Source organism: Pollicipes pollicipes, unplaced genomic scaffold (assembly GCF_011947565.3).
Source record: "Pollicipes pollicipes isolate AB1234 unplaced genomic scaffold, Ppol_2.1 Scaffold_6686;HRSCAF=7923_pilon_pilon_pilon, whole genome shotgun sequence".
Classification (NCBI taxonomy): Eukaryota; Metazoa; Arthropoda; class Thecostraca; order Pollicipedomorpha; family Pollicipedidae; genus Pollicipes; species Pollicipes pollicipes.
The window spans coordinates 32,570,645-32,584,125 of record NW_023596921.1 but is presented as its reverse complement, the minus strand read 5'-3'; the positions used below and the strand labels follow the sequence as shown (position 1 = coordinate 32,584,125).

The following is a 13,481-nucleotide window of genomic DNA, read 5'->3' as shown; positions in this document are numbered from 1 at the left end:
CCAGGCACGCCGACATGTCAAGCTGTACCCTGTTGACCTTCAGCCAGCCGGCTGATATGACACTTACCCGGGGCGTGCTCCGGCTGTCGCTCCGGCTGCTGCTGCTGCTGCTGCTGATGCTGCTGTTGATGCTGCTGTTGCTCCAGCCGAGTGATCCGCGCCAGCTCCTCCGGATCGGGCGCTCCGAACCCAGTCTCCACCGTCTCCAGCACCGTCTTGGTCACGTCGCGGGCCGAGCTGATGAGGGACGTGCCCCAGGCCTCCCACGCGCCCCAGCCGTCCTGGGCACCGAGAGGAGCCCGCATCAGAGACGCGTCACAGCGTTTTGCGGTGCGCTGACCGGTCAAGCAAGCCCACGAACGCAAATATGGTCAGTGCTGCAAACGAAAGCCACGACGAAACATGATGGCGTTCGCAACGATACATGCCAGCAAACCATCCTGCAGACATGTTGAGCATACTGAAGCCAAAAATATACCTGAAACTAGTGCCCCAGTCACGCTGTGTAATGTTCCTCGGCTCTTGCTAGTCATACCTTGCTGTTGCGTTGAACCGCGATATCCAACAAAGATGCACTCAACTGTATAATACTATACAATACGATCCCCATAAGCACAGTGCAAGACTTGCACTCTTTGTCCCTAGTGACACACGGCGGTGTGGAATGTTACCCAGCAGGCGGTGCACTCGGCCCGGTGGTCAGGCGGCCAGGGCTGGTACCTGATCGTCCTGTGGTGAGTCCTGGCTGGCAGCGGCCGACGGCTGACAGACGGCCGCCGCCGTGCCGCCATCCTGCGCGGCGCCCGCGTCCCGCCCAGACGGCGCCGGCTGCGCCTGAGCGGACGGCGCCAGCTTGGAGCTAAGCTTCTTGGCGCCGAGCTTCAGCGGGCCGCGCCGCTCCCGGCGCTCCGGACGCCTCCGCTCCGGGGCGTCCGCCGCCGCCGCCTTCTCTGGCCTCGCCTCGGCCGCCGCGTCTGTCGGCCGGTCCTCTGCCGCAGTATTGTCTGGCGCGTCGGTAACAAGCTCATCTGAGGTCACGGACACGTGCGCTGACGACGGCGCGGACCCCGCTGAGGCCTTGGCTTTGGATACCGGGACGGTCACGTCCTGGGTGGGACCGGGCGACGTCCGATCGTCCGTCCAGCCCCAGTCGTCCTGCTCCCGCGGCGCCTCAGGCTCCGGCGACGCCCCAACTAGCGGATCACCGCGGCCTCTCCCGCCCTTCGGCTCAGGTATCTCTTCACCAGGTGACGTGGTCTCACCCAGATCTCCCCAGCCCTCAGAATCAGCGATCTCTTCACAAGGTGACGTGGCCTCACCCGGATCTCCCCATCCCTCAGGCTCAGCCTTCTCTTCACCAGGTAATGTGGTCTCACCCAGATCTCCCCAGCCCTCAGCATCAGCCTGCTCCTGAGCAGGCAGAGCAGCCTTGCATGTCCCATCAGGGTCTTTGGGAGAGGTGTTATACCCATCAGGTGGGGCTGAGGAGGCAATGCATGCAGTACTGGTCATCAGGGCAGCAGTTTCAGTGCACTTGGGCACATCATTGGTACCATGCATTTGGACTAATGATCCAGTGGCCTTTTCCACAGTTTGCTTTTCAGTTTCAACATTGGTCACCTTTGACAGGGTGTGTGACATGCAGGACACCTCAAATGTTTTAGCAGCTTCGCCTGATTGAACTTTTGAGCTTGAGTCTTCTTCGGCATGCTTTCCAATACCAGATGATAACTGTTCCTTCTCATGCCTGCTGGCCACAAGTTTTGTCTTTGTTTTTGTTTCCTCATTGCTTCCAGCTCTACCAACCTTTTTATCTTGTGTTGTCCCCTTAGCTGACTGTACTGGGCTTTCATCTTCATCACTAGATAGAGTAATGTCACTTGATTCATGACCAGCCCCTCCAGTGACAGCCTTCTCCTTCTCTTCAGGTTCTGAGTCACTGGAGAGTGTTATGTCACTTGACACATTACCAGCATCTCCTTCATCAGCACTCAAAAAGCTTTCTGAATCCTCAGAGTCTGACATGGCTTGAAATTATCTGAAAAGGAAAAAAATCAGCCAAGGTTGCACTCTATATATTTCATAAAAGATGCAAGGCAAGAAAGTATATTCATCAGCTCACCTTACTTCTTCGCACCAAACAATAACAAGCTACAAATGTGCCAGGCAGACTGGGTTGAAATACTCATCATCAATGACTTGAAGATAAATAGTGCACAAGGTTAATGGTGATGATTTTCAGAGCTGCTTCTTTTAGCCTGATATATTATATATTGCAAGCACTGCAAGTTTGTTCACTGCTGTAATTTTGGCATGTTCATCTTAGCATGCATTGGCACAAAACAAGCTCAAAAAAACAAATTGCATCTTGTCACTAACAGAAATGCAAAACAACATGCCCAAGCTCGGTCTTGTAAGAAAACAATAATTATTTTTAAAATGGCAATACTTACATTACACATGACACTACAAATGCCCATTCATAACATTAAGCAACTACAAGAGTAACTGTCAATCCCACAGGTAAGGGTGTGGAAGCTGGAGGGAGCCAAGGTGGGCTGAGCCCCCAAATTCATTATTCAACTTACAACATGTGACCATTGTATTGATCAGTTATATAATTTTCTATTCATTCTACCATTCCAAACCTACACTCCATTGGAAGCATCAAGAATTGGTGAAGCATGCACTTGATTAAGTGAAAATGAATTCCTAACTGTTCTTGAGTTGATTGCTTGTGACATATGTATCTTAGGAAGCGCTTCACTGGTAGGTTTTCACTCAGACATACACTCCACGATTGAAATACCCCCGAACACCACATATCACAAACACAAGCACAAATAGAAACTACACGAGTATGAACTAACAATAACAGAAGGGTAAGTCCCTTTAAGGTACCCATGCATACATATGGTGCGCACCCCCACGTACACACAAACACAAGCACAGACGACCTACACACATCGCATTGCCAAAATGCCAACTGAGGCGAACAATGTCAATACTCCACAATATTGCGCATCTGAGACAAATAAGACGAGGTCTGCGTCACCAAATCATAGCGCATGTTACGTGATGTTCCACTCATATTGTCCAATTCGCCCCAGAGCTGCTACGAAGATTTTCCCCAATTCAATACCGACTCTGTGTGGGCATGGGCCTGAAGGCTCATTTCTTAAGTAGGAAGAAGGCCGGGACCAACCATTTACATTTTTGGACCCATGTGCCTTTTAAGGCTGCACAGTACTTAACAGGGAGTCCTGTTTTGGAAAGGGGCTCTGATTTGGTCACGGGCAGTGCTCCGGGAAGCCCAAAAAGGGCTTGGAGGCCCCACCGGGACGGACGATCATGGGCCCGATTGGAAGGCCTCAAGGCCTGATGGTCTGGCCGGAGGTCGTACCCAGGGGCCCAGACCCGCCCCTGGACGGGCCACTAAGTGCCAGTGAGAGCGTCCTCTGCGCCGACCGGGTTCCCCGATCCGATAAGGGCTTCTATGACGGTAAGGCACCATAAGTACCGCGCAGTTGACCCGTACCTGTGTGAGACTAAACGCCCATTTTCCCTTGCAGTGACAGAGCCGGGGCCAGCGATTTACTTGGTTGAGCTCCTGTGTCTGTGAGGAGGTCCCAGTGCCTAACAGGGGTCTTGTTCGGCAAGAGGCCGGGAGTTGATTAGGGGAACTTCTTTAAGAGGGACAGGCACGGGACCCGAATGTCATAGAGTCTCTTGCGTTGGTCGGAGTCCTCTGACGGTGAAAGAAGATATAAAACTTACAGTGATACAAGGAGACAATGGAAGGGTCCTGTGCTAGTCAGTGAAGGGGAAGGACTGCTTTTTCCGGTCCAAGGAGAGATTTCGCGTTGTGACGCATCTATGGAGGAATTCAAGCACCATTCAGTCCCTCTTTAAACTACTTTGCGCTTGACGGTCGCCAAAGACTCTACTGGCCGCAACCCTGTGTACATACTAGCATATCAGGCAAGGACGATAGTGTGAACAGTAATTACCTCGCCTGAATTGTTCCACAAACTGTAAATATTTACTGTCAGATAATTTTGGGCCCTGCTAGAATTCAGAAACCGCCTTCTCCTGTTCCCTTGAACTGAGCCCTAGTCCCAAAACAAAATCAGTGGTCTGAGATGGTCCCAAGAAAAGCTAATAATCTGTGATGACTGGCGTGAATTTCGCAGAGAAGTCGCGCCAGACGTTGTGGGAGTTAAGCCTGCAGATAGCCTCATAGCACTATCCGGAATGTTGAAAATGCTCCGGAATAGCGTTCGGCACTGCCACTCCGTAACAAGGCAGAATCATGGATATTTTTCAGAGCCCGGTTAAGACGAATTATGTGTTTCACCATGTTTGGCTATGATCGTTGACCACAGGACGCGTGACGCATGTGAGGTAAAACTTGAGGATGATTTCGGAACCTGCCGACGCAATCGGAGATTGGTCATGAATGACTGTCGGAACCGTCAACGTTGACTTTCACGCATGTTTGTTACCCACGCATGGCATTGGTTACTTTCTTTGTACGTTACTTTCAGTGAGCAAAGAAGCGATGTTACGGTTCACGTGTTTCAAAGATGAGAGAAATCCTTCGCCGTATTCGGCCTGCCTATTACCATGATTAAGGCAGTCCTCATCAGAGCATCGTGCTTGCTCAGGGGATCATTTGAGAACCCCATCTCAACGCTGCTCCTCGCTCTAGAATTGCACAAGGTGGCGCTCATGCCTTCGCAAGCTCAGGCTCACAATGTCCAGTGTCGTCATAAATGGAGAGCAAGCTTATTTCATTACAGCTATACGCACTGTCATGACTTATGAAATGCATGGGAAATAGTCAGCTGCCGGGATGATTGTCTCCGAGACTTGGGGAGTTGGAGACTGTAAGGACTGTATCGACGCTGATGGCCTCCAGCGTTCAGAAAATTATCGTTCCTGGCTAGAGCTACTCGTGCCGCGTATACCACTACTGGTGCTCGAGATTGTGTTCTCATGGCTGGCTGCCTGTATGGTTCATATATGTGAACAGCCAGGCATAGATCAAAGTAAAAGAAGCTCGCAACACCCTCAGTTCAAAGGGAGCCATGTCGATCGCATACCTACGTTTTGACGCAAAACATAAGCTTTGAACACAGCGTTTTGCATTTACAGGCAGACTGCCGATGTACATAGGCATAAGAACTGTCTAAAACGGGATACGAACTGCGGTTTTGCATGTTTTCTCTTCATGCAGCACCATGGGACCAGTTTTAAATTGTTCCGAAGAGTTGAGCTAGGCGAGGTATGTGTGTGATGTGTATATAGCTGTATCTGTTTTCCTGTTCTCAGTACTCGGCTTTGCATGCCTTGCGCATACGCATGACAGAGAAAAGTAAAAAAAGTCATAACGTATTTTTTTAATTGGATTAAATGAAGCTGTGCTGCAATGTGCCCTGGAGAGGCGCAACCAATATGTTGCATTCATCGGCCTTTTGTTTCCACCCAATGCCATAAAGGAATGCTCCATGCTTTGACTTATATTTACAAACGCAGCATTGATTACGCAAGACCCAGTTGACCACCCTTCGTAAAATGCCTGGTGACCCCCGCAGACACCAACTCGCGCACACAAATAAACCTTCAGTTGCATGTGTTAGCTGAAACAGAGGCGAACATCAACACTTTGGCACAGATGTTCTGTGTATTCGCTGCAATTCTCGCATGTCACAGGATTCCACTGTACACGTCATCTGATTTCACAACGCACTGTTCGCTGCACCGCATCTCCTGTTCCATTCGTGCGTACGCGGCTTGGTGGAAACTACGGTTTTACTAAAGCGCCACACCTTAGCCGCGTCCGCGAAGCCATTTCCGTGGCTTCGCACAGCAGCAGCGCTTCCCGCTTCCCAGCCAGACGTGACGTTGATGAGCAGATGACGGCGCGTGACGAGTGGCGCCGAACTCCGGCGGCATCCCGTATAAATAGCTCCGGTGGGTGGCGTCCTGTGGCTCGTGACGGCACATGGTCCGACCGCGTCGCTCCCGCTGCGGCAGGACTGCAGTGGAGGTCGCCAGGTCAGCCGCGTCGTTCCCTCTCATCGTAGCGGTTGGACCGCTGCGGGCCCCGGACGCGTACTGGTCTCTCCGTGCGACCTGTGGGAACACATGGAAGCCACTGAGGAACGCTGGCGCAAGAGGCCAGTGGGCGCAGCATCCGGCGTGTGTGAACATGTATCGTAGACCAATGACTCTGCGCGGAAAGCAAGAAAGCAAACCACCCACGAGCACCTTCATCTCCCCAAATGCCAGGTGGCTTCCGTATTGCCCAGTCGTGCCAGCTGCCACAGGCTTGGCACGATGACGCCGCTGGCACGACAGTGTCAGTGAAGGGCAGGAAAGTAGTAGACCTAGATGGACCGGCAACAGATGGGTCTGGCGGTGAGTCTGCATCAGCCTGGAAAGTGAGTGGCGGCTACGCCGGGAGTCGGTATGGAGGTTGGCCGTCGAACGGGGGCCGGCGCACCCTCACCGGACCGGCTGTCTCTCCTGGCTGGGTCGGCATGCCTCGCACGCTGCTGGTCCTCAGTGGTGGAAGACGTGCCGTCGCTGGAGTAGAAGGACCGGAACGGGTTGTAGAACCGGCTGCCTAGCACCGGGTCGAACGGCCTGTCCTCCCGCGACGGCAGAGGGCGGCACCTGGCAAGAAGGAAGGCACGCCGTCAGCGTCTGGCAACGTTTTTCGGCAGACTTGTACGCCACTGTAAGACGGCCAGGCAAGGTCGTGGTAGAAAGCCTGATGGTAATAATGCTCCCATGATACTAAAGACACCGATCAACAGACCGTGTGAGTGATACCCGTTATCGTTGTATGCTGCTTGCGTCAAAGAGAAACAAGGAAATTAGTGCATGACGTGCTAACGTCCGGTGTTAGCAATCTTGGCTAGCAAGGCCACCCTCGAACTGATAAAGGGCTAATGCTAGTAGAATTATTGGAAACAGCGTAAATACGATTCGGTTAAGATTATTCCAAGTATGTTGGGCTCGTTAGTTGTAGTTGATGGAGCTCTAGCTTTTCCCATCAGCGCTGCTCGTAAGTTCTGATCGTTGATCAACTCACTCGCAGTTGTTGAGGTCGAAGTAGCGACCCGTACTGCATTCCCTCTCGTTTTTGCACTTGCACATGCACGTGCTAGGTTCCCACAGCTTCTTGTCGTTCTTCGTGCACTTATAGTAGTCGTCTTCGTTGACACATTTGCAACGGCACTCACTGGAAATGTACTCCTGGAACCGGTTGCAGTCCTGCAGAGCACATCATCGGTGTTAGGCTTGAAAGCACGCTGAAACTTGACAGCGGTCACCAACACCTAGATTTCGTTGACGATAGACATTGAATGAAGGGATACTACCGAGCCCAAATTGCAACACTTGATAACGATGCTGGGATCTTGTGAGCAAGCAGGCATATTTATCTTGTGGCGTATTGGTTTTGCTTGCGCCATTCTAGTCATTGTTAAATTTGAAGATGTCACGCATCTTAGAATTCCTCTCCTTCTTCCCGCTTCCCGCTTAAATTGTTGCTGGATAACTACATCATCACCATCCTCACCGCAGCACCACCGACACCACCTACACCACCGGCATCACCGCGCATTTATGTAACCCAAATGTGATATGTGTGCAAACTGTGGCTGGTGTGCCCCGACACCCATCGTCGGCCGCTGAGTGCGGCCGCCAGCTGACCTGGGCGCTGAGCCGACAGCCGCACTCGCAGGAGGTGTGCACCTCGAGCGGCACCATCTCGGCTCCCGTGTACCGGATGCCCGAGGTACCGCCCTCGTACTCGGCCCGGACCACCTGCCGAGCAGACGGGGACCTCAGCACCACTAGGGGACGCGAGTTGGCCTGGGGGACGGGAGCAGCGGCGGGTGGACGGGCGACAGTGGTGCGAAGTCTCAGGGGTGCCCGTCAACAGTCCGCCTCCGGCAGAAGCTTGGGACCTGGGTGGAGGACCGCCAGCTGTCTCACGTCAGAAATAATATCCGACCCCTGCACGCTGTGTTGCATGCTGGGACCGCTGCTGAGTCCTGTGCCGGGCATTTATGCATATATATATATATATATATATATATATATATATATATATATATATATAACACACATAACCATATCCCCCGTAAGCAGGCGCTGAAATTCTGTTTTAAGCGTATATGAAGAACTCGCAAATGCCGTAGCAGTAAATATGTTACAGCTCTTTTGGACGTAAGCAGACGCAATGATAAGCGGCTTTAATGCGTTTCCGTTTCGGTACGTTGTGCTGCATCACACGTAGACCACTCAGTGCAACCCAAAAGGTAGATTTGGACCGGTTTATGTCATGTCCTGCATTAGTGCTGTCAAAAACGGCCTGTCCGAAAGCGTGCGACGTGGCATGCTGATGCCTCCGTCAGCTCACCTGCACGTGGATGGTTTTTGAGGCGGTAGGCTTGCAGGCCAGTAGCTCGTGGGAGCAGCAGCCGCCGCAGCGCTCAACACGCGTGCACGACGGCCAGAAGATGGTGTTGGGCCCCTTGTCCTCCATCACCGGCACCGTGGTCAGCTCAGGTTGGCACAGGGCCGCCATCGCCATCTCGCCGTTCTTGTCTGCAGCGGCCAAGCACAACGTAATCAGGGATGGGCAGATGGGGTGCTGCAGCTATAGGCCCACGGACAATGGATCGACGTGACTGATATGGATCAAATCATCGGCTATTTTCATCGTGAATGAAAGCCGGATATGCGTTTGCGTTGCACTTTATCATGTGGCTACAGTCCACAGTGAACATGCACCCTGAGACACGACGCAGGGGATAGTTGCCAAACGCAACGGTTCCATGCGTCATGTTCCAATTCCTTGCTTCCATGCGATGTTCAGCGGCGCAGCATAATGTCAGGCGCAAGTCAGTGGTGCCACCTATTGAGGAAGGCTAAGGCGGTGCGGGAATGCCCATCATGGATTCGATATAACGGATGCAGTTTCTGATATGCTTCCACAGTTTTAGCAAAATGTCCCCTTGTTGTCTAAGGCCACTATCACGTCATAAGAATTTACAAAAATGTCACAAAACAACAAAGCAATCAAAACCTTTCTGTTTGAATGCATCTGGTATTTGCGCCTCTCCCACCGATGAGTTGCATGACGTCTTGCTTATATTGAGGGTCAATGAACATTAACCCACTAATTCAGATTTCCGAGTCGGGCCTGTTTTGATCGCAGATGGAATGACGGGTTTAGATAAAGCTCGAACAAAACAAGTAGGTGTCCCTTGATTGGTGATTTGGATTGTAGGATTGGTTAAAGAATGAAAATTTGATTTAAAGAAAACGATAGCATGATAAATAGCAAAACGATAGCCTGATAAAAAGTGAGATCCCCCAATCTTTCAACCCCATGGAGCCTGGTAAGAATCTCTCCAACGATCATGCATGCATCAATCATGCATGTGTCCGCAATCATGCAAGTGTGCAACAATCACGCATACCCATTCAACAGCCATGCATGCGGCCTCCTGCAAATTTGCCTGATTTACATGATATCAGGCAGAAACATGCATGCTGTTCGGGCAATTCAAGCAGTGTATGCTTTTTTCACTTACTGCCGGAAGCGTTGGAGGAGCCACCTGAAACAGGGCAAGAGCTTATAAGTTGGTTTTGTTTACGTAAGTGATGCATTGCACATTGCCGTTTTCTAGACGAAGTGTGCTACGCATTCAAGGGAGGATATCTAGGTACCCGCGCAATGTTTTCGTAAGTAGGGGCCCAACCCCTTGGGACCCCCGGCAGGAGCCGTGTGGTCTGTGAGCAATAGTGGCAACGCATTTGTCTTTCCTTCAAAACACCCGGTGCTGTGTTTTGGTGTGCTGTGGTGAATAATGTGAAATCGGGCGCTCCGCGCGTGCTCTTACTCATGTGCCTCCCCCCATGGCTGGGTCTCATATTCGCCGAGAGGAACATGGGCTGACGTGCGACACCTTTTGGGTGCTGCTGGTCACATAATCTTTTATGTGCTCCATTTTTTGTTCTTCCTTCCTTGGGGACAAGCTCTGTAAAGGGGTATGGTGGCAAACTGATTTTCGTGCTGAACAGGAGGGTGATGTCGAGTATAATGATGCAACTTCTATTGGACATCGGACGAAAGAGAAGCAGCTTCTAAAGTGATGCGCCCGTCCACGTGATCCCCCAGCAACGACCTCCTTGAGGCAAGTGATGGGTTCGCGCTCTCAGGTTTTGGTGCTCACATCCTGTTAGAAATCCGGCGCGCTCCACAAACAAAAAGCCTGCTCGGATGTCTGCGCCACATCACTGTCAAGCCTGTATTTGAGCATGAGGACAAGGCTCCCCGAAAGCGACGCTGGCCTAGATCGCTCAGTTTGGCTCCGTACCGGGGCAGCGAGCCATCCGATGTGACTACGAATAGAAGGATTGCACATGCGCGTAGTCAACGTTGCCTTCCAGGATATGTGCGCAGTCAACGCTACCACCAGTGAGTTGTGCCAACTGAGCTACGCACAACTTGAAACAACTTACACGATCATTTTGCAAAGCATATCCTTATCGTGCTAACGAGCAAACGATATGACGAATCATCACCGAATCGAATATATACTATATATATATATATATATATATATATATATATATATATAATATGACGAATATATAATATATATACATATATATATATATATATATAATATGACGAATATAATATATATATATATATATATATATATATATATATATAATATGACGAATCATCACCGACACGTTATTTTGGACGGTACAAATGTCACGACGAGCACCGCACATAATGTGGACTTCAAGACTAACAGCAGGAGACAGGGGTCATCGCCGCACTCACCGAAGCGGGTGCTGAGTTCGTCCTCTCCGCCCACGTGCGCGTTCCGAGCGACACCTGCAAGAAGTGATCAATGATGTCACAGTCGATGCACCAATTATTCCGTGCACACTGGATTTCACGGGCCACCACCAGATGGTGCGGTGCGGCAGCGTTTTGTAACACAAGGAGCATCAGAGAGCACCAATTTCCTGCGCCTCAGTGGGACGGTGACGCAGTACAGCTGTCAAATGACGTCACGGCGCAGGCTCGGGGGCATCTGTGTGGTGTCAGTGCCAGGGTGTTTGGGTGCCGGAAAATTATAAACCGGTCTTGATGCAGGAAACGGGCGCTGCACGGTGATGGTCGCACTTTGTTTGGGTTTTTAAGGGTTCATGGAAAGTAACTGCTGAAAAAGTAGTTGCGCAACAGCTTGTTTGAAACGACGCATGATTGTATAGGTGTATTGTGATACGCAATATCATGGCATGATTTCATGCATGATATTGCGTCAAGCCTTGAATTCGATATTTGCATCAACGCAAATATGGCTAATGGTTCGTGGATTTATTCACCAAATTGTGGATCATTATTGACCCGATTGATGGACTTGCCGGATACATGATTTACCGTAGTCAAACGCGCGTGCGTTGGGGTGACAAATTCAGAAAACGTAGGCATAAAAGTCATTAAAATGGTTGTGGCTTCGGTCTCTTATGGCTGTGGCATCGGGCCCTTATGGCCGTGGCGTCGGTCCCTTATGGCTGTGCCATCGGTCCCTAATGGCCGTAGCGTCGGTCCCTAATGACCATGGCATCGGTCCCTAATTACTGTGGCATCGGTCCCTAATGGCTGTGGTGTCGGTCCCTTATAGCCGTGGCGTCGGTCCCTAATGGCTGTGACATTGGTCACTAATGGCCGCGGCATCGGTCCCTAATGGCTGTGACATAGGTCCCTAATGGCCATGACATCGGTCCCTAATGGCTGTAACATCGGTCACTAATGGCCGTGACATCGGTCCCTAATGGCTGTGACATTGGTCACTAATGGCCGCGGCATCGGTCCCTTATGGCTGTGGCATCGGTCCCTAATGGCTGTGGTGTCGATCCTTTATAGCCGTGGCGTCGGTTCCTAATGGCTGTCACACCGGTCACTAATGGTCATGGCATCGGTCCCTAATGGCTGTGACATCGGTTACTAATGGTCGTGGCATCGGTCGCTAATGGCTGCGGCACCAGTCCCTGACAGTTCCGGGACGGCGTGTGCATGTTGGACCTGTGGGAAGCTTACTCACTCTGCACGTCGTATCTCATGTAGCTGGGCCGATCGATCAAAGGCTCCAAATCTCGAATGCTCTCGGCCTTATTCAGAGATTCAGCCAAGGAAACTGGAATCTGTCGGCAAAAAAAATAATCAAGTCGGTCCGAACCAAGTCCGGGCAATTATTGAGCCAATTCCTATAACAAATATCAGGTTACACAAAGCGGCGCAAACGCATTGTTATCTTCGGGTGGGCGCACTAATCTATGTTCAAATAGACAAACCACTGGCACGGCTACATGTGTACGTAGTCCGGTACGTCCACATCGTCTGGCACGCCTTGGCATCGTCTCGTCTGGGGCGTCCGTATGTGGCCTCGTCTGGTACGCCTGAACGTTGTCTCGTCTAGTGCGTCTGTACGTCGCCTCGTGTGGTACGCCTGAACGTTGTCTCGTCTGGTGCGTCCGTATGTGGCCTCGTGTGGTTACGCCTGAACGTTGTCTCGTCTGGTGCGTCTGTACGTCGCCTCGTGTGGTACGCCTGAACGTTGTCTCGTCTGGTGCGTCTGGTACGGTACCAGGCTATTGCTGCAACCGGGGCCAGGTGCTGGCGGGTCTTCACTTCTCAGGTCATGTGAAACACTCTCGCTCGCATTGAATCAAACTTTTAGCCAAGATCCGCCAGCACCTAAACATGTCGCTGCACAACCGCCCAACACCAAGCAGATTAGTGGAATCAACCGCATCCCTTTCAGAGCTCACGACCACTCAGCACGCCTCATGCTCCCGCCCACCCCTCCCAGCAGCTGCACGCTCCGTGCCCGACTCACCCCTGGCACGCTGTTGGCTCGCTCAAATTCGTCATGGAAGGTGATGGCCTGCGACGAGCGGCGGGAGGAGGAGCCGAACCTCCCGCGCCTCCGCAGGCTCGGGTCGGCGACGACCGCCGCCACCAGCACGCACGCCACCACCGCCGCCGTCCTGAACTGCCGCACCATCGTCCTGTCTCGGGCTGAGGCTGGAGGCCACTGGTTGTCCGCTGGCGCCGCACGTGCTTAAGGCCCGCCGCCGACCGGCGCAAGTGGATGATTGGGGCGCCGAGCGGTCGGCCACCGCCGGCCGGGCCGCGCGCGGCCTCTGTTTACAGTGAACGTGACATTGCCCAGGCGCCGGTTCGCCGTAGCCGGGGTGGCGCGACGGGCGGCGCAGCGCCCGCGTCACACCGCCGCCTCGCCCTCGTGCAGGGCTCCCACTCCGACCGGTCATGTTTCGGACTGGCCGGAAGCGGGGAGGGGCGACGCGATCACGTCCCCTGCGCCATTGATTGAGCTTCCCGGCAGAGGCTGACGCACAGTGCTGTCCGT

At 52.2% G+C, this 13,481-nt stretch overlaps 2 protein-coding genes across 2 annotated transcripts; both read right to left on the bottom strand.

The window, feature by feature from the left end:
• Positions 1 to 859: 859 nt before the first annotated feature.
• Positions 860 to 2,932, bottom strand: LOC119108200 (smoothelin-like protein 1). Its single transcript, XM_037231775.1, has 3 exons — positions 2,912 to 2,932; positions 915 to 2,038; positions 860 to 864 (listed from the first exon to the last, which is right to left on the bottom strand). The coding sequence occupies exons 2-3, from the start codon at positions 2,023 to 2,025 to the stop codon at positions 860 to 862; spliced, it is 1,116 nt and encodes a 371-aa protein (XP_037087670.1). The 5' UTR covers positions 2,026 to 2,038; positions 2,912 to 2,932.
• A 2,575-nt stretch (positions 2,933 to 5,507) lies between these two features.
• On the bottom strand, positions 5,508 to 13,179 carry LOC119107846 (vascular endothelial growth factor C). Its single transcript, XM_037231404.1, has 9 exons — positions 12,948 to 13,179; positions 12,153 to 12,252; positions 10,883 to 10,936; positions 9,618 to 9,641; positions 8,438 to 8,625; positions 7,726 to 7,839; positions 7,103 to 7,284; positions 6,515 to 6,681; positions 5,508 to 6,138 (listed from the first exon to the last, which is right to left on the bottom strand). The coding sequence occupies exons 1-9, from the start codon at positions 13,113 to 13,115 to the stop codon at positions 6,062 to 6,064; spliced, it is 1,074 nt and encodes a 357-aa protein (XP_037087299.1). The 5' UTR covers positions 13,116 to 13,179; the 3' UTR covers positions 5,508 to 6,061.
• Between the last annotated feature and the right edge of the window lie 302 nt (positions 13,180 to 13,481).